The sequence below is a fragment of the Ciconia boyciana genome, chromosome 15 (genome assembly GCF_034638445.1).
Source record: "Ciconia boyciana chromosome 15, ASM3463844v1, whole genome shotgun sequence".
Taxonomy (NCBI): Eukaryota; Metazoa; Chordata; class Aves; order Ciconiiformes; family Ciconiidae; genus Ciconia; species Ciconia boyciana.
In genome coordinates this window covers 6,089,100-6,116,119 of record NC_132948.1, presented here as the reverse complement: position 1 = coordinate 6,116,119, position 27,020 = coordinate 6,089,100, and the positions used below count along the sequence as shown (strand labels likewise).

General features: G+C 41.3%; 1 protein-coding gene across 1 annotated transcript; it reads right to left on the bottom strand.

Annotated features, from left to right (window-relative positions):
- Positions 1-2,128: 2,128 nt before the first annotated feature.
- On the bottom strand, positions 2,129-26,812 carry SUSD2 (sushi domain containing 2). Its single transcript, XM_072880283.1, has 15 exons — positions 26,746-26,812; positions 24,217-24,421; positions 22,685-22,836; positions 22,017-22,184; positions 21,596-21,770; positions 19,898-20,099; positions 18,701-18,786; positions 17,825-18,093; positions 15,079-15,222; positions 13,445-13,600; positions 12,109-12,357; positions 10,713-10,985; positions 10,089-10,271; positions 4,843-4,933; positions 2,129-2,180 (listed from the first exon to the last, which is right to left on the bottom strand). The coding sequence occupies exons 1-15, from the start codon at positions 26,810-26,812 to the stop codon at positions 2,129-2,131; spliced, it is 2,472 nt and encodes an 823-aa protein (XP_072736384.1).
- Between the last annotated feature and the right edge of the window lie 208 nt (positions 26,813-27,020).

Genomic DNA, 27,020 nt, shown 5'->3' with positions numbered 1-27,020 from the left:
CCCCCTTCTTAAATCTGTTATCCCAGAGGTGCTACCACCGTCGCTGATGGGCTCGGCCTTGGCCAGCGGCAGGTCTGTCTTGGAGCCAGCTGGCATTGGCTCTATCGGACATAGGGGAAGCTTCTAGCAGCTTCTCACAGAAGCTGCCCCTGTAGCCCCCCTGCTACCAAAACCTTGCCACGCAAACCCAATACAGCTACTGACATCAAGTGTTGCTAGCATTCCTTTACAAGTCATTGTGTGTGCATGCAGCACTTCGTTGAGGTACAGGCTGTCTAACAGCATATGAGACATCACTACGCTGTGATTTAACGACCCACAACATTCTCCTCTCCAAGAACTGGGACCCCACTGTTCTACCCGTTCACCCAGTTTTGATTCCATTTTGTCTGGCATTCTGTTCCTTAAAGACACTGGAACAGAAAAAGGGCTTACGAATTTTTAACACTGTATTGATAATGAAGTTCACAAAATCAACCTTACATATCTCCAAAAGGCCAGTTCAGTCTTCCAGCACTCCTAGGCAAAATCACCTTCATTCACTCTGCTGCCCACTTTCTCCACTCATCAGCTGCACACACAGTTGATGTGTGTGCATACATCCGTTGCACTTTGTTTTTTTAAAACAGTAGCACACTGGCAATGGACAGCCAGTTTGTTGCCGATGATCACTCCCCAGTCTTCTTTCAAAGTTCTTTTTTTTTTCAAGATTTTTTCTTTCTGTTGTACAGAATTGTTTGTATTTCAACTTACTGTATTCACGATCACTTGTTCTCATTTTGTAATTTTCTGTGTGTGGTTTGTGGTCTCTGTTTACAAACAACAACAATGGCAACAGCAACGGCAGATAGTAAGTAATGAATAATTTTATACTTCATATTACACAGTCTGAGGCATTTCTTTCAATTTGCCTTGTTCCCATTATAATGTAAAATCTGTACTGTTTCACTCATTTAGTTTTCCTGTACATGTGGTACATAGTTTGTCCTTGCTTTTTGAAACCACCATGATTTTCCAGTAGTTTATGAATTAAAGACCTTAGAAAACCAGACCAAACAACCTGCAAAAGTTAGTAATTCTTTCGGTATTGAAAAGAGTTGCACAATATAGAATTGACTTCACAAACTCTTTGGGGTGTAGGCAAAAGCAACTGGTGATTTTTTTTTTGGTAAAAGGATTCTATACAAGGTAGTAGTTCAGAAATCACTTTTTAATGAAGATAATGAAACACACTGTAATACAGCTAGATATTAAAAAAGAAACAGTATGCATGTTGCAGTTATTCAGGGAAAACACTGCAAGTTTTGCAAAACATTTCCAGTGCAGGTAACAGATTTTTTGTTTTGAAGATGGGCTCTAATTCAAGAGTTGAATAAAGATAGATTTTTTAAAAATCATTATAAGTTAACCTGGAAGGAAAGGTTTCATTTTCTGAGTACTTCCCCTCCCTCCCCCCCAGTTGTATCCTTTTAAAATTAGGTCAGAACTGAAACAAAAATGCCCCTTTGAGTCTGTATTCAGAGACTTGCCAAAATGTAAGAATGCAATGTTTAAATATCTTCAATATCTCTCCTCCCTACTAAAAAGAAACCCCAACAATCTTCAAATTCAACCCACCTTGCCAGTAGTCCATCTGACTGTGCATCCACTTTCATATCTGTCTAAATCAGCCTTACATGGCCCCAGAGAAGGCGAATGTTTCTCTGATAATGGCTAGCATAGTAGGCTAGGATTCTTCTCATTTTACCAGCTTTCAAGTAAAAGAAGAAAAATGCAGAGAAATCATGAACTCTTTTGATTTTGTCAGAACTCTGGTTCTGCTGGCAGTGATGTGACTGTTAGAAGAAACGAGTGCCCGTAACTTTGAGACTGATGCTTTCAGAAGCATTATCCTTTGCTTGTGACAGACACTAGGCTGAGCCTGCCATGATATAATCCCAGGAAGGTGGTTAGCATTTCCCATACAGTTCAACACTCATTATTTTGAAAGCAGAAATCAAACGATAGCATGCTATATAAAACCATTGTTTGTGTTTGGAAAGTCTGTCTTTGTTGCTGTGGACGATTTAATCCTCTGCTATGCTTTTTCTGTATTTCATTAAAAACTCTTCTGGAATTTCATTGTTTCTTATTCAGATACAACTGGAACCTCTGAAACAAGTTTCTGGTTGCCTTTGTGTCTTTGGAAGAAAAGACAAAGAAAAGGGTTTTTTTTTAAAAAAAAAGGCTAGGGATGACTGTTAAAGTAGTTACCATAATGTCATTGCTTAGATCAAAGTGAGAATAATTTTGGGTTAGGTGGAATAGTAACGTTGCACCAATTTTTAAAGTACGAGTTCTGTGTAATTCCAGCACATACCTCCCCCAAGGAAAAATATCCCTCCCCTGTCATACACTACTGAAGATTCAAAATATTCAAATTACCAAAAGTAGTGACTGAAGGATATGTAGCACTCCTATTTGAGCAACATTTGATGTAATCAGAGAATACTGAAGGTTTGCTGTTATCCCTGTGCAACAATCAATTTCTGTTTTCCAGTATGATGGTCTAAATTATAGGAGCAAAAGGAGAAACTGGGCAAATGTCACTGGTTTGAAAACACTAATAATGAAGGGTCTGGAAAGAAGGTTGGGTTTTGAGTACAAAAAAGACAGGAAAAAAGTCTGAGTGAGCAGGGAACTCGGGATTCAGTGGTAAATTCTGGACCTTACATTGGCTTTTTTTTTGCTAAGAGAAACATCACCAAAATATCAATAGATTGCATTTGCGACTACCTAGCAACCCTCACAACTAACTGAGCGGGAAAAGCATAAACCAATTTACTGAGCACCTTGATATTTTTATTTTCTCTGATTTTTATTCTAAATACTGTGATTCCCCTCCGCCCCCAATCTCTGCACGTCGAATAATTGTCTAGAGATTATCTGAGAAACATCTTTCACTTTTAGGATAGAAAGGTGGCTGGGGAAAGCTTGAAAATATAGCCCCTACTTGCTTTTCTGTTTGTTTGTTAAACGAGAAAGAAATCTAAAAGTACATAGCGTTCAATGATTAGGATTTTTGTATATTTCTACTGGCCTTGCTTCTTTTTAAGATACTTCACTCTATGTTACTATGTAGTATGGTCCTAGCTGTGAACACCGAGACCAGCTCCTTTTCTGGATGATTGTCAGAGTTGGGTGCAAGAGACAGACGTTTTCAAGGACCTATAGTATGTAGGACTACTTCTTTCCCTTCTTATATAAAATATATGACTTGTCATAGAGTTATATTTACCCTGAGATCCAGAAGAGTATACAGTAGATGACTGACTTTCATGATTTGGTAATTGTCTAATAAGCCTTCCCTAGTTAAAATTTATCTGTTCAAAATTTGTTACTGCTATACAAAGGACTGCATCCTTTATTGCTATCCAAATACATGGCCCTGCTGAGTGCTATGGATTTTATTAAACTCTCTCAAAATTTTTTTCATAAATGATAAGCTTTTGGTAGCATATGAAAATTACCTACAGATCTGAAGGTTGCTGGCTTCATTCTATTTTTTTAATTAGTTTTTGATGTACAATGATGAGTTTAGAGTAGCAGTTCTGTAAGCTGCTCCCAAATGTGAGAAGTCTATGCAGCTGTAATAGTAGTGTTTTAAACCATGTGGGAATCTTGTGTGTGTAAAATTTGGCAAATATAGGAGGTGTCCTTTGTCTATGCATTTTTATGTATGCAAAAAACATTAATTGCTGCAGTTATCTACCCTGTGTTGAGTATCCTTTTTTTTTTTGTACAGGGGAGGAAGAAAAAGTGTGTTGGGTATGAGTGTTCTCTGTGAAGTGTAGAAAACAATGCTTGTGTGATTTAAAGGGAAGGGGTAAAATTTAGCAGTGTCTCTGGCCCTCTGATAGACACAGTTAATTGATGATTAAGCTCAGAATCAATGGGCTGTATTTTCAGTGATGGACATGGCTATCATACTGGGTTCTATTTCAAGAGTCTCTGCAATGATGAACCTGTTAGAAAGGCACAGAGCCAAAAATATTTTAAGTGTCTTGTTAGCACTGGCTAACAGAATGAATTATATACAGAATATATGAAATCATAACAACCTTTTAAAACAAAGGACTAAAACCTCAAAGAAGTAATTTACTAGCCACATAACATTTTGTAGAGATTACTTTTAAAAATGTAAGAGTTTTTATAGTGAGTTTATTTCTGTGTGGAAGAAAGGTTCCAGGAATGGGCAGCAAACTGATATATCTTTAAAATTCTATTCACCTCTTTGGCACAAGAGACATATAAGCATTCTCTAGGCAAATTCATGCATGCCTAAAAGTGGGAATATGTTCAAAGATGTGGAAAGTTACAGTATCATGCAGTGCATTCCTTAGATGATACATCAAATTTACCTATTGGTCTGACGAGCACACACGTTCTGAAACACAACACTTTTAATCAGGTAGCCTTATCACTCAACAAATAAATTATTTTGACCAAAAAGGCAAAATACCTATTGTTCTGATGAGCACACGCGTTCTGAAACAGAACACTTTTAATCAGGTAGCCTCATCACTCAACAAATACATTATTTTGACCAAAAAGTCCTGCTCCTTCTCAATCAATCAATCAATCAATCACATGTTTGCGTGTCCTGATAATACAATTCCAACTTTGCTTCATAGTCTTCCAGCCGGACACAAGGACTATTTAGACTTGATGTTTTTCATAAAAAATAGTAGCGGGAAAATGTCATGTTTGATTTCTTTGTCATTGAGAAAAATGATTTAAGGTCATAACACTTGCTATGTCTTTAGCAGGTTCATTTGTGTTTTCAGTTCAATTGAGTCTTACCTCTCTTTTCTACATAAGAAAGTCAGACGTGCCAGGACTGCAAGACCAACTATTCCAAATATACAGCCAAGAAGAATTACTTGTTTGATATCTGAAAAACAGAGACCAACCACAAGAAAACAGGAAGACATTGATACATTTCTTCATATCTGTGTGAATGTAGTCACGTGACAATTTTTAAAATTGTACATATAGTATTAATTTTAGTGTTCTTTGTATTTATGGAACAAACTGGTAAAGAGTAGCAACTCACATAATTCCTACACTTGACAGTTAGGGCAGGTGGCTGCAAAACCTGTTCTAACACAAAGGATGGCTAGTGGTTAATATGTAGTCAACATCATGCATGTACAATATTTATGTAGAACTGCCAATCCCAACAACTGACAATTTTTCAATCGTTTTTCCATATGGTTTGATTGCTTTAAAAATTGCCCCTATTTTGGCATTAAAATTTTGAAACTGCCTCTTCTGCTTAATGCGGTATGTAAGCAAGAACAAAAGTGATTGTTCTGATGTGGGTACGGTGAACTGCATCAGACAGTATGAGCACACTAAAAGTGTCAATTTAATTCTGCGACTGCATAATAAAGACACATGGAAGATAGAAAGCAACCAGATATGAAACAAATTTTGAATTACAAATCTCCTCTTGTTTGCTTATTCTACTGAAGAGTTGCAGGTTACCAGTTCTGTCACTTTCCTGCTCATGTAGGACAGTGCTAGCAGGATGCTGTATGGCTGTGGTGAGCAATGGAAGCTAAAGATATCATGCAGGTAGATTTTTCATGACACATAAGAGGATTGGTACAAGTTTAGGAGATGCAGCATCTGGAGTGAACTGTCTGGGAGAAACAATGCTTCCTGAATTTTGTACCCTTTAAGGAAAATACCTGCTGGAGTACCACCGCTGAAAAACGGCAAGTCCCAGTGTGAGCAATCTTTGTCCCAGGTTCAGTGTCAGAGAGTCAAAGAGAAGCGGAGTTCCTTGGCTCTGGGACACTGTGGTGTCCTAAGGTCAAAGTAAGATTCAGCGCTCTGCCCTGTTTCTGCACCTACTGATAGCACTACATGCATGTACCAGGGAGCACACAGCCTATTTAGAGACAGGTGAGTGGCGATGCATCTGAGCTTTAATGCATCTGGGCTGCATTTTTGCCAGCCCTTCCTTCCATCGCTTTGTCATGCCTGCAGGAAGAACTGCCCAAACTACAGCCTAGCACACAGTGATGGCAGAGCGATGTAACAGGCACTTCCGTGATCCTAGAATAGATAATTTGGTTTCTAATTGGTTTTAAGGAAAGAAGTGGGATACATAAACTGTTCCACAGGCACTGGTCCTTCATCCAGTAACTTCTGTACAAGGCTCAAAAACTTCTGTTTGGCTTACGCACACCTTACAGGTAGGTACCCTGTCTCTGCCAAGTGATGAGAACCCACCATTGGCCTCGGTAGTTTGGTCCAGTGGTGATTTGCCTATATTGTGAAATCTTTGTATCTAATTTATAATCTCAGGTTATATTTCTTGATTTTAATATGTTTTGCAGCCAGTCTCCTGGAAACGATAGACAGACAACAATTCCATAATAAGAAGTCCTAATGTTTTTTGGCATCTTCCTCTGAAAAAAAGTGCAGAAGACTAATGAGATTTCTGACAGCTTTCCAAAGAGAACTGTATTTACACAGAGCCCGAGCCTGGAAGATGAAACCTAAAAGTGAGAAGGGGGGGGGGGGGAAGAAAAAAACAAAAGACAGACAAAACGAGATTGCACTTAACAACACCAAATTATTGTCTGTCACAAACAGACCATATGTATATATATTGCTAAGATTTTATAATTTTTAGCTGCATTTTACTTCTGATTTTACTAGATTCTCCTTTTCGCTTTTGCTGGATGGTTTCTTTTTCTTCCTCTATGTGATATTCTGTGAAGGGAGGTTGCTGTGGTACTGGCAAGACTTGCAGTGGGATTGTAATTAGAAGCATAGCAAAATAATTATTAGCAGAGGATTTCCATGGAAACTTTAATTCAAGGAAGCAAAACTCAAAAGCAACAATATGCAGGCCCAACAGCATAATTTGCGTTTGAAATTTCAAATACAGAAATGGATTTTGCAAAATAAGTGGCGTTCAATTTTGTTGTTTCCGTCTCTCTTCCTATCCAGTTTTCATAGTCCTCATGCCTTTATTTTAATTGTTCTAGCTTTTGAAAAACAGAAGCACATAGCAACTAAAAAACCTTGGTGATTTGCCGTACAGAGCTTGAATTTGATGTACCACAAAACTGCAGCAAGTGTAATGGGCACAGCACTGTAAAGAAGTACCCCTGGAAGCTGAAAATAATAGAGGGCTGGGCCCTGTGTTCTTGACCGGCATGAAAGAAATAATTTGAAAAAGTGTGTTTTAATAGTTCATGCTGGAAGTAAAAATGTGACCACTAATCACAGTGGCTGGGTCAGTGGTCACCCATTCGGGCGCCCTGAAATTTGGAAGTGCTGTCCATTAATTTTGTCAGCATTTTCCTGGCATCAGGAAGGCCCTCAGTCACAGGGCTAGATAAAATCGATGTTGGTGAAACAGCAGCAGCTGTGTAAAGAGAAGACAGTGAAGAAAACTGATGTCAGTAACAACAGATTTTGACAACATGAAGACCTTTTCTGTACTTATGCTGAATTCAGAATCAACACAAGGAAAACTGGCACTGGATTTCAACTGTGTCTTAGACCGGAGGCGGAAAGCAAGTACTAGCTGTCCATGCCATAAAAATACTAGAGGTTTAGACATAAGTGAGAGGAACTTTGGACCATTTTGCCTATCTTCTCTGGAGAGACTTGGACTTGTCAATAAAATAACCTTCTCAGACAGAGACTGATGTCCAGCAGCATGTCTTATGATGCAAAAGGAGGAACAAGGCTAGATGTGAATGCCATTATTAGGGCAGAGCAGTAAAAAAAATGAATGAAGAACTGTGTATGCAATTTGTATTTTATATTGTCTCGATCAGTTGTCAGTATTGTCAGTATCCTGCTGCTATGGGCAGCATTGCCATACTCCAACTTCCTGAGGCTGATAAAAATAATCATTTTTGGCTCACATTACAAATGAACTACAACCCCAAATATCAAAGAGGTCTTTGTTACAATCAGATCAATAAAATTCTTTCACACCTTGCTGGTCTTTGTCATCTTTCAGGAAACCATGTGCTGGAAAACTTTGCGGTTTTTGTTTGCTTATCCATAAAGCTGCAGCACGTCTCCATCATTCTGAATGCAGTTAATCTCTGCGTATCTTCCAACTCCTTCCCTCTGATCCTTCAGGGCTGGCTTTTTGCCCCCCTTTCTCTAGTGTAAATGTCAGCATCCAGTTTGCTTATTGAGACTGACTGGCTCCTATCCAGTATGTATGCGGTTGATGGCAGCAATGGAAAAATGTTCTTAGCTTTCAGCTTGGCAAAATGTTTTGCCACTGACTTTTCAAGATCTGGCCTTACTTTGTAAAGATTTCATTCTTCTCAGACTTTTGACAGACGATCTATTATTACTGTGAACTATGAAGCATGCTAAATTATCTGCTAAACTTCTGAATATCTCATATTTTCAACAGTTAACTAAAGTACTCCATATGCTCTGGCCTATCATATTAAACAGAAATGTTTTGAAATACCTCTAGTTTCACTCTTTCCAAAATAACATCACTATTGAGATTGGCCCCTGTGAACACAATCAGTTGCATATTGATTATTAACAATGGCTGGTCCAAGAAAACATTCCATAAACGTTCACTCGTCTATTTAAAATTAAGCAACATGCCCTGTTTTGTATGTGCAAATGTTCAATAATTATTTTTTATGCTAAGGTCCACAGTCTGCTGCCCAAATTCACTGTGGTTCATCTCACAAATATCACTAAACGTGCAGAATTGCATTGGAAATGATCAAGCAATTGTTGCGGGCCTGCAGAGGCTGATGAAATGTGTCAGCTGGCCAAGAATGCATTGCTGATGTGTTGTGCAGTTTCCACATTTCTTTGGAAGGTGCTCAGAATGGAGAATCTGTTGATATTAATTATTTGATGAGTACTTTGGGGAACAATTAACTCGGCATTAAAAGTGCTTCAACATGCCATGTGGCCTTGCATCACCCTGGTGCTTTGAAACATTGCCATCTTGAGGACATTTGGAGTGTAAATGGCGTATGAATAAAACAAAGTTGAAGCTGTGAGAAAATACTGGGCACTTTCCTGTAAACTGTAGAGACAGCCTAAGTGCTACTAAATCCAATGATCCCAGGCTAATTGATAATCTAATAGTAGTGACACAAGAGGGGTAACAAATTTAAGTTCTTTATACTCAATACTATTACATCATTCACAATAATTTTACTGCTATAGAATAATACACTATGTTTTGAGATAACATAATCCTTTAGAACAAAAGAGTGGAAGCCTTCAACAAGCGTGGGCTGTGTCTGCTCTCGAATCACAGAATCGCAGAATGGTTGAGGTGGGAAGGGACCTCTGGAGGTCATCTTGTCCAACTCCTCTGTTCAAGCAGGGCCACCCAGAGTCAGTTGCCCAGGACCATGTCCGGACGGCTTTTGAATATCTCCAGGGAGGGAGATTCCACCACCTCCCTGGGCAAACTGTGCCAGTGCTCAATCACACTCACAGTAAAAAAGTGATTCCTGATGTTCAGAGGGAACCTCCTGTGTTTCAGTTTGCGCCCATTGCCTCTGGTCCTGTCCCTGGGCACCACTGAAAAGAGACTGGCTCTGTCTTCTTTGCACCTTCCCTTCAGGTATTTGTACACATTGATAAGATTCCACCCCCTGCCCAGCCTTCTCTTCTGCAGGCTGAACAGTTCCCAGCTCTCTCAGCCTTTCCTCATAGGAGAGATGTACCAGTCCCCTAATCATCTTCATGGCCCTTCGTTGGACTCTCTCCAGGATGTCCACGTCTCTCTTGTGCTGAAGAACGCAGCAATGGACACAGTACTGCAGGTGTGGCCTCACCAGTGCTGAGCAGAGGGGAAGGATCACCTCCCTTGACCTGCTGGCAATACTTTGCCTGAAGCAGCCTGGGACACCATGAACCTTCCTTGCCGCAAGGGCACACTGCTGGTTCATGTCCAATGTCATCTCAAGTAAGAGAAGCTGCTTTTGTCAAGGGCCGTCATTGTATACTGAGATTGCCTTGTTCATAATAATGATTTTTTAATGTCAATTTGTAACATTTAAAAGGAAACAGACCTGTTCTCAGGACGCAACTGGGTGTGTCTCCAGACCAGGTCCCTGTCGCTTGGCAAATTCTTTCCTTTGACCCAGTGAGTTCATAGCCCTGATTGCAGATGAAACTGATGGTTGAGCCCAGCAGGTAGTTAGTTCCATTCTTTCTTCCGTTGGTTGGATGATCCAGCCAGCCACAAGAGATCACTAGTAAAAGACACATATCTGGTTAAAGTATTTTGGATTTGGACTAGCAAATCTCCCATCACAATGATTCAAATGGCATTTTAGTGGCAACTCATGGAAAGACAAAGATTTTTAGGCTAACTGAAAGACAATACTTTCTAATTTTTTTTTTTTATTTTTTAGTTTTAAGTCTGAGGAGGACAGGGGAAGGCATAGAAAAGGAAGATATGGGTTCTACACAGTGGTGTAGTAGTGGAAGAAATGGAGAGAAATTTATTTTGTGTTTGTCTGAGTATCCTACCAGTGCAGAGTTTTCCTGGTACAAGGACAATTCCTCCTGATAAGAGTGTTTACAGGTGCGTGAACCTACAGTTGAGCAAAGCCTCCTCGAACAGTGTTAACTATTTAGCTGCCCTGCAGAAAGAGCTGTAGTGATAGATGCTTTGTGGAATGTTGTATCACCTGGCTCTAGATTTTCTACCAGCAGCTTGTGATTCTGATGAGATAGTCTTGTGGAATTTCCCACTTGAAGGCTTCTTGTTGTCAGGACATCAAATCTGCAGAATGGGTCAGAGTCACAGAGCAAGACCATCTCTTTCACCAGGGGATCAGCAGGGTCTTCATAAGGAAAGAACACGGGCAGAAAGGAAGCATTGTGCTTTTCCCCATAAAAGAAATTGTTCACTAAGAACTCTGTGTCATAAGTGAAGAGAGAAGTTCCATTTTCAACAGCCCCTTGGGAGACAGAGAAAGAAAGAGAGAGAGATTCATATGTAACTTTGCCTACAGACCTATACCACCCTCTGCTACTAATCCAAGTGCTTATTTACATACATGTAGCTAGAGCTGGAAGAGATCTACAAAGCCCTACAGCTTCCTTCCACTCAAGATTATTTTCCTTTTCATATGCAGCACCTTAACTTAGCACTAAAGTTAGTGTTTGGTTAACCTGGTGTTTGATCAATTACTTATAATTAGATCCAAATAATTGTATAGCTATGATTTTACATAAAGATGGTTTTAGATGCCTGCTGGCAAAATGGTGATAAAGAAGTACCTCAGTCAGAGCTAGCTAAACCAAACATTACAAGCAACACACATCCTGATCCTGTGTGTCCCTAAATTTATAATGTCTGCCATGGCCCTGCTTTTTGCTTTCACTCTGCTAAATCAGAAACTTCCTGCAGTAGGAGCAGTGAGACTTTTCAGTATGATCTGAATCCTGGAGTATGGCTACACTGTGCTTGATACAAAGATCAACTGGTAGCCAGAGGGTATTTTGCATCATGTTTCTGACCTATCTCCTAACCTGATGTCAGGAGGAATGCTGACCAGTCTAATGCTGCAGGCTAGATATAACAGTCTAATCACTTTCATTAAATGAAAGCAGCCGTTCTTTTACACACACATTCCCCCTCCCCCGCCTTTTTTAAAAGGACAATTATTAAATTGTGATTTAATAAATTATTTTTTAAATTGTTAGCATGGTACTTGATGGAAACATTGCTAATATTCTGGAAAAAGATAGCTGACCCTGGCTATTGCTATGCTTCTGTAACACTTTAGTCTGGTGATGCTGTGTTCAGACCATAGTAGATGGAATTCTGGAAGTGTAAGCTGTGAAATATAAGCTCTGACTCTTGACAGAAGAAAGTGCAGGACACTCCATCATGGTTCTGTCTTCAATCATTTGGCTAGGTACTTTAGCCACTTGGGTAGAGGAGGGCATACTTCTCTTACTCCCTTCTCTTTCCCCAGTATAGGTTGCTTAGCACAGACTTCATTTGCTAGTCTGTAAATCACAAGTTGTTTTGAATTTGTGAAGAAAATGTAATAATAGACCAGAGAAATGACTTACAGTTAGCTCCAAACTCAAACAACTGCTGGGGACTTGCATGAACTGACATGGTGGTTTTATTCTTGAAAGTATACTCATCCTCTGTATTGCCATTCATTACCCCAAAGAGACCCTGTGTGTGATTCATAAACTTCTCTGGGAGCAGAACTGTCAGGGTCAGAAATCCTCCGCTTCCCCTTATTTCCACTCCAGCCCCAGAAGAGAACATCAGTGTGATCTTCTGATCAGCTGTAGAGTGGAGAAAGAGGCCTATAACGAGAGGAGAGGACAAAACAGTTAATCATCCATAGTCAACAGATTGTTGTGTCATCAGTTTTAACCATTTTTTATAAAGCTTTTCCTCCCTTCCACTCTGGGCTACACTCTGAGAAGCATTTAAGGGGAGGCCACACCTTCATACCTACAAGTGCAGTAAGATGGCTAGTAGTAGCAAAAAAAGGCCCACAGTTGATATAAGCTGCACTGCCTTCTGCCCGTGTCCCAGAGCAGAAGCTTTTAGGTATGAGATGATTACATCAGAGAGTGGCTGTGAGCTGGAAGCGCTGCTCTCAGTGGTCACAGGTTTCCTCTGCTTCTTGATTGTCTTGTCAAGACCTCCCTAACATGGCTTCTTCTCCAAGCCCCATCACTGTCCTTTCTGGTTTTTTTTCCTTCCTGCATCTCTCTGCTTCTGTAGCTCGTCAATGTAGCCTTGCCTCTTCCTGGACACAGCATAGGAGCATCCAGCTACAGCTAGGCTAACTGCCAGTAATGCTGATGAGAAGCAGGAAGGTTGCAGGTTCTGATGTGCTCACCTGAACCATGACTCCCTGCTACACCTCTTCATGGGAACACAGATAGCCGCAGTGTGCTTCTCTGCAGCACGCTTGATCCATGGCTATTTGGAAGGAGATGTGTGTAGCTCATAATTCTGGTGGCTATATTCCTGCCCATATTGTAGCTGTCATCAGTCTCAAAGGCCAGAGGAATCCATGCACTGGGCTAGTACAAAGACAGGGCCAGGTAGGCAAATTGGATGGAAAGGGCATTCTCCCCTGTGGTCCCAATTTTATTTCTTTCACCAAGGCTCAGCCAACTGTGCACCACCACTGATTCCACCTCAATCTGGCAGCAACCGAACTGAACAAAGTCATGTGATAATAAAATAAATTCTAATGAGCTGGGACATTGCCTGTCCTTTGTTTCACTCCTTACATAATTTTTGGAGTGACCTGCAGCCTGTTTTGCAAAAGGACACTGAAAAGAGAGTTGAAACGCATGCATCTAGAGATATTTTTAACTATACATGGGCTCCATTGGAATACAATAGCTTACAAGGCTGATATTTGTAACTAACCTTTCAGGTCCATCCAACTTTGCTCAGAGAAGCTGACGACCTTTTGGTTCAACAGGACCTCCAGATTCAAACCCTGCGAGTAGCGTACTTCGATCACATCAGAGTTGTTCTCCTGCATGGCCACTGCAGACAAGCCTGTCACCTGAGCCCCAGTTCCTTCCAAATAAAAAAACAACCCCCCAAAATACCCAACATGATATAAAGTAAATATGGAAGGTTATAATGATACAGGCAAAAAAACCCCCCAGATATTTCCTAAAAATAAATAAATATGATTAGTTATATTTGAGGGAATTGCTAAGCATATGAGTCACAAAAAAACCCACAGTATAAGTCTCCTACCAGTATAGGATATTGAAAGCAGAATGTTTAATGCTAAAAAAGTCTGGAAATTCTAAATTCTTCATCTCAATGGCAGTGGCTGAGCTATGTAAAAAGACCAGTTGATCTCCTTCTTGCACATTCAATCCTGTGAGTAAGGCCTGGGAAAATCGAAGATAATTTCAGGAAGGACATGACAGAAAAAGGAAACAGAGTGAACAAAAATTTAAGAAGCTGATCTTCAGAATGAACAAAATATTTCCTTGATAATCTCCATCCTATCCAATGTGGTATTCAGTATAAGCATTCATGTGTATATGGATGCTGAAACACACAGGCAATTTTTAGTCCATCCTTATAGTTCTACCAGAAGGACCAAATCCTTGAAGTGCATCCCTGAGGCCAGCTGGAATATTCTTTCCTGAGGCAAGCCTGCTATTTTACACATGGTAAAATAGCACTAGATACAGGAAAAGCATAAACAAAAGTATCTGACATAAGGCTTTTCAGGTTGTCATGAGAAGCACAATCCCATTCTGCTGTTTCATACTCTATTTTTCCCTCATTTTAAAATGCAGGTATATGACAATCTCCTTCTTACAGGCTGGTTTGCAGTCTGCCCATTCAAATAATTAAGGCCTCAGGTACCTCCAGAAAGCTTCTTCTGCCCTAGGTTTTGTTTTACAAACAAGCCAAAAGACCAGGACAATCAGGCCCTTTGAATAAAAAAATGACCCACTTAACCAACTTCTCACCAGACATTCTGTACTCTTCTGCTAGCTTGAGATGCTCAGAAAGAATTTTTTCCCCATCCAAAGTATGTTTTCTCAGCTCCTTCTGGGACATTTTTGCTCTGTCAACACATGCATGCATATACACCTAACACAGAAAGAAAATAAAGCAGGGCATACACTTACCTGCTTTCTATTAATTTTCAGCTACAATACTATCAAAATGCATCCACTGGGAGCTACGGCTGTTGACCCATTCCTAGAACTGACCTTATGTTTCCTTATAGATGGGAAGGGGCATGGAGAGAAATGAGAATTGTTTTCTTGAGCTCTTAAACACAACAGAAAACCTTACACTTCCATTACTCATACCCAATAAAACTAGCAAATAATCTTTGATTAGGAAGTTATTTTTTTCCTGAACGTTTTGTCTGCCTTCTGATTAGCTTCAAAATGTTGAACTTTCACAAATGGCCAAAAAAGGAGAAGACTAGAGAAGATAGGAGGAATGCTGTAAAGTGCAAATCAAGCAACCTCAGAAGCTATTATTCATCATCACTGCTTCCTCTCTTACCAACTTACCATTGGGAAATTGTGCCTGCTGTGTCCTTCCTTGCACTCTTAGGGATGTCAGATCAGACTCTACCAGCGTGTATTCTCCTTGACCTTTGAAGGTGAAGTTCAGACCATCAAATGTGAGGAAGTGAGGATCCCCAAAAGCAGATGCTGTTTTTAAAAGCAAAAAGAGAAATAAGAACAAGCAAAAATCACAACCCATTACTCTTCTTCTTAGGTTCACAAGAAAAAAAATCTCATTGTGGTGATCCAAAGAATGGCATTTAAACAAAGGAAAAAATGCAAGGCTGATCCACGGTAAATGTGACATGAGGAAGAGTCATGACAACCTTGAACAGCACTGTGGGAACAGTGAGAAACGTCATTCCAGTTACTCTCATCTTCATCAGCCAACATTTAGGGCTGCACTTTAAAAGGCTGTTATGGGCAGCAATGCTTACCTGATAGACCCCCTACCAGAATCCTCGCTGTCAGGCTAGAAGCCTGATTCACATGCAATGTATGGGGAGATTTGGACATGAACACAGGGCTATTCCAGAAGCAGCTCACCAAGGAGCTTCCAAATGTAGCTGGAAGTGACAGCCAGAGAAATGGGATGGGGCTTTGAAGTCTCATCTGGCCTGAACAGAGAGAGATGGCAGTGATCCTCAGCCCCAAAGCCTCTCTGGAGTTCAGCAGATAACCTTGTTTTTGCCTTTTAGATCACTAAGAGGTCAGAAGGCCCCTCTTCCCTCCAGCAAAAAAAGTTGAAGTTGTGTCATCTTATCTGAGGTATGACTCTCACCGACTAAGGGCATCCATGTGACAGGTAGGTCCTTAACTGCTTGATTGTTAAGTATTTGGGATCATTGTCTCTCTCAATCTTTCCCTAGAGAAAGAGACTCCTCCATAAATCAGGTTCATTAGACCAAGAGAAAGAAGGCCATTTTTTTTTCTCCTCAGCAGTTAGTGCATTCACTTGGGATTTTCACACCAAAATGCACATAGCAAACAAACACTCACAACAGAAAATCACAGTAAAGAAGGCCTGTCCCTGCGTGATAGGTTCAAGTAATTTCTCCACATCGGGCAGATGAGGTGTTTAAGCCCCGCATCCCATTTTCCAGGAGAGTTCTGTAAGTACCAAGGTAGGTGACTTTTTTGGTTTGAGCTGATTTTGCACTGCATCCATCTTTGGCATGCTCTGAGAAGCTTTTAGCATTAAGATCTTTGCAGAGGGTTCTGTGGCGTTTGAGGGTTAGTTTTCTCAGATGCTTAGGATTGCACAAGGTTAATGAACACTCTCCTGGCTGTGCGGTAGCACAGGCGGTTTGGCATATACTTCCTAGGAGAAAGACAAGCATCTGCAGTGCTTAGTGAGAGCTGCACGATGGATTTTTGTCATGTTTGAGAAATTGATGTAATGCCATAAGTACGTTTGGGAATCTTTTTGCAGGACCACACACTTCACATCCCTCATCAACATGTCTTTTCTTAAGAGAGGCATGTTGCAGCCTTTCTTTCCCGTAGTGGAACTGTCAGGACCCTGAGCACACTCATAGGCCTTAACTGCACTGACCAGTCCCACTGGGCCCTCTACCTATACCCTCTGTCTATGGGCTCTACCTAAGCTCAGGCCTGGGCCTTCAGTCCCTGCCTGAGCTATGTCATAGGTGTACCTGTCTCCATCTCCCACACAGCCATGCCCACGCCTGGCCATGGGCCCTGCTGATGTGCACAGAGACCTGTGACTGACTTTCTGTCTTGTCCTTGGACATGCCTTGTCACTATGGACTTGCCCGACAATCGCTGGACTGTGTCTCACCCTGGTTACCATCACTGGACCACATCTTTGACCCTGTCTGGCAGACTGACTTCTCAGCTTTCATTCGGACCTGCCTTGTCACCACAAACTCATCTGGAGATCTGGACTCTCGGCTGACTGCTGCTGCCATCACAGTGTCCGCCCTGCTTGCCTCACTCAGAACTGGGCCATGGGCTGGCAACCCATGCCCTTCCAACCTTATTATCACACTTGGCTCCCAGCTCCCTATTCCTTTGTTGCTTACAGACAGGAAAATTTGATGTGGGAAATCAGGAAAGAATTTCACTCTCCGCTATTGCTAGTCCTGGGAGAGTCTCGTGTTGTGTCACATCATGTCCTAGCTACCGCCTTCAGTGCCCTCTGCAGTTTTCTTCTTTTTGCCTGAAGGAAACTACTGTCTCTTTGCACTTTCCTTCTTTACGGGAGGCCACAATCCTGCTAGACACCTCAGCACCCCAGCAGCACAGAAGAAGGCAAGACGTGGCAGCAATAGAGATATGGCAAGACTTGAGGACAACTTAAAAGCAAGGGGCAGGAACAGTAGACCCACTTGTAAATGGTAAAACTTCCATATTTGATATGAGTAGCATTTTTCAGCATGACAGCTTTTCTAGCTACTGCCAAGCTGTCATTAACCATCCCTAACCATCTTCTTTCTGAGAAAGTGCCCACTGATGATAGGAAGTCATGGACATGGACTACTAAACTTCAGCTATTTAGGTTCCAGGGGTTAATGAGATACTCAACAGCAGAAAATCTTGCAGGACAATTATAAACCACATACAGATTTTGCCACTGATAGATCAATAGAAACCTTCCATGGAAATTTTCCACGTGATATTGTACCCTCACCATTGTCAACTGACATACATATACCTATAGAAATATTCTAAAAGCCAACACTGTATCAAAAAGCTATACTCCATAATGGAATTCTGAAGCCCTTACCAGCTCGAGGCGGGCGATACATCCTGCAGTCGCTGGAGGGCCGCTTGTTCATATAGAGGTGACAGTTATTAGACCACAGGCAGCAGTAATAGAAGCTGATGACATCATAAAGCCAATGGGAAAAGCCAGGTATGCGGGGAGGCTTCAGGAAAGGTGGTGAACCCCAGTCATGGCCTCGATCAGGTGTGCTGCCTCCTGTGGAGTCATGCGTGAGGATTTGGGTCCCTGTGGAGTCATAGCAACACTGCTGCCCTGCCGCGTACTGGGGACTGGTTGAGAAAAGCAGTGAGAAGTAAGTCATCGTTCAGCTCGGTGAAGCCCATTCGTATTTAGAGGTTACCTATTGCCTTTTTCTAGATGTAGTGAAATGTTTTGGTTGCCAAGCTTTATATGATGTCCAGAGATGATACCTCCCAGTTAGACTTCCCCCCTGGCCCTGCTCTGTTCTTATAAATTAGACCAGATTAGGGATAGGGAGGGAGGGGTTTTTAACAAAGGCAGTAAGGAACTTCTGTAGACCTTACATGAACATAGCACTCTTTAAAATGGTTCTGATAGAAAGAGTGCAAAGAATAACTTGTTGAACTTAAGTAGACCAATACAGGAAAGGCTTAATTAGGCCTAATCAAATCTCTTTCAGACATTAGCGCTTGTTTAGGTATCCTAAGGTTTAGCACAGTGCAATTAATTGTTTATTAAATCTAAGGCCTTAACTTAATCTCAGCAATGAGGGCCAATACGTGAACAAGAGGGAAACAATGGTTGCTATGAACCTGAGAGCGGAGAACCCAGAGACCTTTGTGACTTCTGTGACACTGCTATCTCTGAGGTGGAACAAGTCCTAAAAAAAGTGCAGTTTTAAAAAATTTTCTTTACCTGGCTTGAATGGCTCTTACACAATGCACAGCGCCAGGGTGATAAGTACACACGCTCCCCTTTTCAATGTCACAGCCATAATCTGTCTGAAAAAGATCAATGCTCACACTTAATGGAGTTCTTTCCCCATTGTCCTTTCTATTTTTATGTCGTCTCCCCACCCTTTGTCTCTGACATATGAGCAAAGTCTAAATGAACTGGTTGTGGCTGTGTGTTGAGTAGCACGGAATGATAGGAAAAACAGTGAATTTAATATTGAAGTGACTGGAGCAACATGTTAGTCTAACCTGACCATTTTGCAGTCTATTGCAACAGACCTTGAAGAACAGATGCAGCTAGATGGGGAATTCAACTATAAGTGCATAACAAACACAGCTCACACCAGACTAAACTTAACTTTTGTCCTGTGTTCTTAGAGGCAGTGCAGTAAATCTGATGTTTTTTCTTCACGTGCTTTTAACTGTATCATTTAAAATACACATCATGTTTGGAGCTCCATAACCAGGAAAAGATAGTAACAAAACTACCTAACTTTTTTTTTAATATGCACCAACACACTGCCACCATTTGGTATCATAAATAGGAGGGAAAGTTGCCCTATCTGGTCCTCAGATCAGTGCTGTAAGTGAAAGCGTGGACTAAATGGCAATTGATTTCTTAGCTTTTGTCAGTTCCTTGTTAACAGTGAGGCTGAGAAGGAAGGAGGAAGGAAGCAGGAGACAGGAAATAATGGATTACAGCTGTGGACTTGAGCTCTGAAGTACAAGGTGGAAGGGTTTGCAGCAAATTATGATATACTAGGCAGAAACGTGGCCTGCTTCTTCCAGCATGGGATATTGCCTACAAACACAGACTGCCATCTTGTAGGATCTCAAAGAAGTCATCACTCTCCCAGCGCCACAGAGCTCACTGCCCTCCCTCAATGTTTTCTGTCTACCACTGGAACTACTGTCTTAATTCCCTGTTTGAAGGTGATTTCCATCTGCTGTCCTATAGGCACTTTTTTTATTCATACTACTTGCATAAGCTGTATCTGCCTCTGCCATTTGACATGCTACTTGTGCAAATTTAAATATAATTTCATTTCCTTGTAATGACTTTTAGAGGGGGAACAGGGTTGGGGGGCGGGGGGGTATGGCATTCCCTAAGCTTCTACTTGGAACCGTAAGAAGCCAGAGGGATAGATTAATAACTTACATGGAACCTGCCAGTGTCAGCTCTTGCCTGTGCCAAGGTGCAAGGGCAATCTATAATTTCTTCCATGAAGTTTGGAAGCTTCTCCTCCTTTCTGTCCCATTCTATGCATTTTGCAGTTGCCCATGCATTTGTATCATTTCTGAAGTCATTCCCAAGGTGCCAAGCCAACGCATGCTCTGAGCTCCAGACTGATGGAATGTTGCTGGAAAAAAAAAGAGCCAAAAAATAGATCTGATAGCTGAACAAGCACTGTTTTGACAGTAACACTGTGTCTTAATAGCTAACTATAATTACGAAGAATCTTTCAACTTGCGAGTTGTTATTTCATTACAAAGGCCACTGCTTTCTTTTTCCTGCAAAAAGTTACAGCAAATCAAAATTTTCCTAATTTAGAAGGTGACATGACAGCATGCAGCAAGTATGCAATAATCAGAATACATTTTAGCATTTGTGATTCTGGCTTACATGGATCTTTTTAGAGACAGGTTTTCTATTCGTGCCTTTTCACATTGTAGTTCCATTTAGGCCAGAATGAAGAACGTCTGGATTCTCAAACAAAACCTAACACTGTGCCCCAGTAGTATCAGGCCCGATGGCAATAGATGGGGAGAAACCATTCAGAATCCTTGAAGCGTTCCAAGACAACTCTGCTCTCCACCCATGAAAAAATATCATACGCGAAGTGCAATAAAAAAACCCTCTAGAAAGAGAAAAGGTTACCCTTCTGTGGGTAGCAACTCCCAAATGCTAAAAAAGGTTCTGATGTATTAGTAACATGTCCTAACACCGAAGAGGTGGCATTTATCTATTCACAGGGGCTACACCATCTACATCAAAAACTGCAGACATGTGGAAGAATTATGAAGGAACATCTATTCAAGCTCAGAATATGTATGGAGCACTTACAGAGGTAAATCACCAAAAATCATGGGGAAATACACAAAGAAATGAAAGAAAGCAGGCATAAAATTTGCAGGAATGCAAAGGCCTGCATACAAAATAGGAAAAATTTAAATGCAGAGGAAGGCCTGCGGCTGCAGTGACAAAAGTTCCACAATTAGGGCCTCCTCCACAGTTGTGACAAAAGAAATCAGCAGGTCCTAGTTTGCCGAGGGTACTGGGTTTGGCTGGGGTGGAGTAATTTTCTTCATAGCAGCCCGTATGGTGCTACGTTGTAGATTTGTGACCAAAACAGTGCTGATAACACCCCAGCGTTTTCGCTTATTGCCAAACAGTGCTTGCACAGTGTCAAGGCCTTCTCTGTTTCTCACGCTGGCCCCCAGGGAGGAGGTGAGGGGTTGGCAAGAGGCTAGGAGGCAACACAGGCATGACAGCAGACCCACATTGACCAAAGGTATATTCCATGCCATAGACCATCATGCTCAGCAATAAAATTGCGGGCGAGTTTTTCCAAAGCAGCCTATACTTGGTGACTGACTGGGCATCGGTCTGCTTGTGGGAGGTGGTGAATGATTGCTTTTGCATTACTTCCTCTGCGCCCATGCCCCCCTTTACTTAGTAAACTGTCTTTATCTTGACCTGTGAGTTTTTCTCACTTTTGCCCTTTCAATTCTCTCCCCATTTTTTCATGTGAAATGGAGCCTGAGTCCCAGTTTTAAACATCAAAGGAGACAGCAGCTTTAATGCAGGAAGCAATAATAAGGCACCTATGATAAATGAATGTTGTGATGTACTTGCCTCTGCCCGTCAGAATAGCTGCTGGGTGCAATTCTCAAAATTCCAAAGTCCCACGTACTGTAATTTCCTTTAGCAGGTACAGGAATAAAAGAAAATTTCCCAGTATTGGGGATTTCTCTTGCCAAAGTATAAAGATATTTCCATTCGGCCAACCAGTTTTCTGAGTAACTGTCACCTGTCACATAGAGGAAGAAAATCGTTTCAGATGCTGGAAAAGAACAGTTGCCACAAGACTGAAATTAGGTATCTCCACCCATATGTAAATGAAGAGGGAAAGCTGACATTATTGTCATGAGTTATTTGTACTTGCAGATCTCTTCTTCAGGCCTCAGTGAAAGTGATCACATGCTGTCCAAAGCTCTGCACATAAGTTACACGTGTGATGACTGCTTGTGCGCAGGTAGGAAAAGCGTCACTTTACCTGTTTCCTGGTATCCCCAGACTTCTATGTTGATGTGGGTTGCTGCAAGTGCCTGGTGTGTCCAGGTAAGAGTTAAGTTTCCATCAGTGTTGGGGGTGCCATAGTATTGCCATTTTGTCTCATTTACCAACGTGCATTTTTCTCCATCTGAAACTTTGCTATGATGTACTGCATTACAGAACAGAAGAAAAGGATTATGGCATTTCTGCTTTGCATAGCTCTGAAAAGGTGCACTAAATTATTTAAGATTTAGCAGTATTTCCCCTGTGTATGCTTTCTAACAGGACGCATGATATAAAAAGAGTAAGCTGAAGCTGAGAGAATGCAACCCTTACTAATGCCTGTAGTCCTTAGATTACAACACCATGATGCAGTTATTTTCTGACAAAGTAGCTACAAAAAGGGAACTGTTTTGGTCAACCTCATTTTTAAGCAGGACTTTTTACGAGTTAATGCTGCTGCTGCTGTATACCAGCAGAACTCAATTGCTGTGAAAGTTCATCTCTCAAAATATGAATTAACACAAGGGCAGCAAGAATGACTTTTCTGAGGTCAAACAGCCTGTTAAGGAAGAAGAAAAGTGATCAAAAGGGAAAGGCTTATATAATCTTGCAGCCATGGAGCAAGAATATAGAAAGAAGAGGGATACGTAGATTTAAGTAAGTAACCTGATAACCAAGTTCCAGAGTACGGAAACGTCATCCCATCATCTGTAGAAACTTCAAAAGGGATGAAACCAGTCTCATACAGCAATGGGGAGATGCAGTGGGCTTTTCCATCCTTAGCAACATAGCCACTGGTTTTGATTGTCTGCTTGAACCTGTTGATGTTGAAAACACTTTTCAGTGTCACCACTGAGAGAAGGAAAATTCTGAACGTCTCAGTTGTTTCATTAAGCAACGTTGTGTCATGTGTAGATCATTCCAAGTCCTGTGGCTGTTTTGCTTGTAGCAGTGAATATGAACTGGAAAAATTCGTGTGTACTTTGTGCTTATTACACCAGTGTGGATTCTGCTGTGCACTGCACAAATACACAGCAATCTGCAAGCCTTAGATTTACTATTTAATTACTGGGGGAGGGGAACATGATAAATTAGCAGCAAATAACAAACGGAGGGCAGGAAGACAAAGGTGATGTTGTAGGATTAATAGGATTACAGAGTGGCTAACATTGACCATGATATGCAGGCATTGCAAATTTCTGGTTTTGTGGGGTTTTTTTGCTAGTAAGTCCTGTGATTACAACAAAAGTAATTTCATGCTGTTCTAGAATTTCTGTTGCAAAGATTAACTCAGAATTCATCGTTCATTATTTAACCATCTGCTTCCAGTTAAGGCTCTTGCCCAGTGCGCTAAAGTATAATCCCACCCGTGACTCTTCAGGATTGATGTATAGTGACTACACAGCTACTCTAAGTACCGTAGGGAGTTGGGGCCTGCCAGGAAGTAGCAAGCAAGTACCTTTGCTTGTCTGCGCTGAAGTTTGTATTGGCTATGATAATGCAACTGTGCAGGTAATTCAAAGTACACAGTTGTGTTCTACAGAATGAATGCCTGAGCCAAAGGTTTTCCCGATGAAGAACTAAAAACATTTTCAGGTGCTGCTATCCAGATGGGAAGGACTCCAAAATCTCACTCAGAACCTTTTGTGGAAAGAATGTCAGGACATCAGGGTCAGTAAAATTCAGTGTACCATATGTATTGCATGTGTGACACACGTACCTAAGTGTGATACAGGCTGACACACTTAGGATCCACAGCTTTGTCTTACAGGAAAAAGATAAGGTGTCCTACCTGCATTTCTTTCTCGTTGCTTTCTCATTCAGATTAAGAAATGAATACTTCTTTTTCACAAAATGGAAATGCTAAAAAAATATTGACAACAAAGAGCTCTGAAAGAAAGCTCTTTTAGAAAAGTCACTGTTTTGATATGTTAAGGGAAGAACTAGCAGAGTAATGATTATATTGCACAATAACTCAACCTAAATGAAATGATCCTGTGTAGAAATACAGACAACATGTATCCTTGAGGGTGAGGGTTAGCAGAACCTTTGCATGTTTCAGGATTCTGACAACTTTACAAAGTAAGTTTTCACTCCTGTATAGACAAGTCTTGTTTTGTGGTAATTACCTATTGTTGGAAAGTGAGATTAGAAAGGTTCATCTCCCTTTGGCAGAGGAATATAAAATCATGGCCCACCTGCATGTTAGCACAGAAGAGGCATTAAGAGCTGTATTTTCAATCAAAAAGTCTTTGCCTCCCATCAGAGATCCTGAGTATGGAGAAATTTGAAGACAAAATTCTTTATAATCAGGACAGCAAATCCTCAAGGACTGGCACGTCACCTGGCAAGAACAGGTACCAAGCAGCTCCCCACATCGGTGTGCGCAGGAGTCTTGAGCTCCTTGTTAAAGGAAGAAAAAAACATAGTCAGGAATGTTACTGAACTCTTCTAGGAGTTCTCTGAAACAGAAGTACATCATCTAAAGGACTACCATAAATAAATGAAGTAGGCTGGTTATGTTAGTTTAGGAATGTATTCAGGTGAAGGCTGTGAACACCTGTGTATTAAGGTTGCTCCACTTGGATAGAAAAATACACTTATTTACCCCCCCAGGCAGTACATAAGTTCACCAACTCCATGGGTATTTTTACATCTTATACAAAGATAAATCTCCAGAGCAGCCCCTCGGTGAGTGTCACTAATTATATTTATTTCTGAGAGTAGGTCTTAAGCAAACCAGAATGGGGTCTCCTCACTGTCAACCCTACACAGGAATCAATGAGAAGAGAAGGCTGGTGCTGTTGGATGAATGGAAAGCTAACATTAGCGACAAGGTGTGCTCCAATATGAGATCATGAAAAGCTACTGAAATTTATTTCTTTTGTGCATTTTATATGAGTCTAACCTTAACAGGGTAGCTGTTAAGATGACTAGGTACACAGACAGATGACTAGGCCCTTGGCTTAGGTCTGGCTGAGGTCTGGCTGAACAGACCATGAGTAATTACTGGACATGACATGAAAAATTGCTCAACACAAAACAGTGAGAAGTTGACAGACGTTACAGTAATACTGTGAGGAACAGCTGGATTTCACAAACAGTTGTGAGTGTGAGATGGACAAGCTGCACAGACAACTGGGAGCACTGAGGACCTTTTGGGGAATGGAATCTTGCAAGGGCAACACTGCTTGGGTAACTGTATCAATAATACCATGCCATGCTGAGATGACCTAGGTAAGTATCAGAAATTCTAAATTTGGACATGGATGTAGCAAAATTGGGACCAATGATAAAAAAGTAATTAGGGGAGGGTTGCTTATTTGGGAGGACACAAGCAAAAAGAAAGGCAGAGGTCAAGGTGGATGGTGAAGAACAAGCATGGGAAAACGGAGAGAAGGGAACATAAAAGGAGCTAGTTGCACATAAACAAGCTGCTGGTCAGTATGTTTCTCTGAGCCCTGCACCTGATCACCATAGCCATTTTCTTAAATCCTGTTGCTATTTTCTGTATCACCTCACTCTGTTGTATGTGCGTGCGTGCACACATGTTGTAATCATAAGTGAACTTCAGGATGAACTAGCCAGCCTGCAGAAGGAGACCTGCATTTGGAAAGACCCAAGGTCTGAGCTGCTGACCATGTAAGGACCTGGGATCCGGGCTTAGCTAATAGGCAACTTTAAAGCCTATGCTAGCATGCAAGGTATCTGTGAAGGTGGTGGGTCTGGGAATTTGGAGAGAAAGGGTGTGTTTGTGTTTTTGCTAGTGACCTTCCATTGTGATCAGCTGGAGAGGAGGAACAGAACCGGATGGTTTATGAGAGTGCTGTCTGTGTTTATTTGGATGCCAGTAAAAGCACTGCTCCGTGTTAGCCTGTGTGGCTGGCTGTGTTAATGTGGTGGGTGTAGTATGTGTATCTGCCTCTTTGCAACAGAGGCTCAGCCTCTGCACTGGCTGGACCTACAAATGGGAACAGCAGTATCTACATCTGTGGGACTGAGACAGGAGGAATTTCCTGAATCTGAGAGTGCAGCAGATCTGACCCTACTGGATTGGGAAGGAGAAATCTACTGCGTCCCAAAAGCTGCTGGATTCACCTACTCCTCAAAGGTCGTTAACAAAGAAAGAATTTACGGTCATCCCTCATGGGGCTGAAGAGCAATTGCTTGCAGTTCCAGGTATGTCAGCTTCTGTTGAAACGAGGAGAAAATGTCGCTGAGTGTTGTTTTGTGTGTGTGGGGGGGGACAGAGAGGGCTGTTTGGTTTTTTTGGTAGGATGAGATCAAGAAAAGGAAAAGGTAGTAAAATCTCTCTGGTTTTCTCTCTCTGCTGGCCTTCCTCCTTTACCCTGGGATAATATGTGGGTGTGTGGCAGGAAAGAACAGGAACGGTAGCGAGTCAGAAATAAAAGTCAGCCTTCAATCTATACCAGAAAACCTGCCTGTGATGGAGGTAGAAATGCTTGTTCAATATAGGGAGCTAGAAAGTTGTTCTGTATCTTTAAAAATATTTACTGCATTGTCCAGATTATCTGTTTACTTACAGAAAAGATCCACTGTCCTACTGGAAATCACAGAGCAAGGGGTTGAAAATGACACCGTGCCAGTAAAAGCCAGCTTGTGTGCCTTTGCTTTAGCTTGTACAAATGGTATCAGTTTGACTTCTGAAGTTCAGAAGTAAAAAAAGTTTGTAGTTAAAAGCAGCAAAATTTTTGAAAGTCACTCACCTGCATTCCAAAGAGCAGCGAAGGTGAAGAGAATGAAGAAAGAAACATCTATGCCAACGAGTTTCATATTTTTTCCAGATGATTCAGGATGGCTGATTTGCAATAGCCTTTGTGCCTGTCCGGGAAAAGCCTTTTGTAGAAACACGTGTCCAGAAATAAACAAGATTCTCTCTGTTCAAAGGTTTGTTGTAAATTACTGAAGCAAAACAAATAGAAAGAGATGCTCCTTTTCAGAGGTCATCTCCGATTCAGGAAAAGATGGAGCGGGTGGGGGA

What these genes read in the sequence shown, in the direction of transcription:
- SUSD2 (XM_072880283.1), bottom strand. Translation starts at nt 26,812, where the DNA reads ATGAAACTCGTTGGCATAGATGTTTCTTTCTTCATTCTCTTCACCTTC. An exon ending in CTCTGGAACTTGGTTATCAG is followed by an intron (nt 22,185 to 22,684) that starts GTTACTTACTTA and finishes TCTGTAATGCAG; the next exon opens with TACATCATAGCAAAGTTTCA. An exon ending in CAGTTGCGTCCTGAGAACAG is followed by an intron (nt 4,934 to 10,088) that starts GTCTGTTTCCTT and finishes TCTGTTTTTCAG; the next exon opens with ATATCAAACAAGTAATTCTT.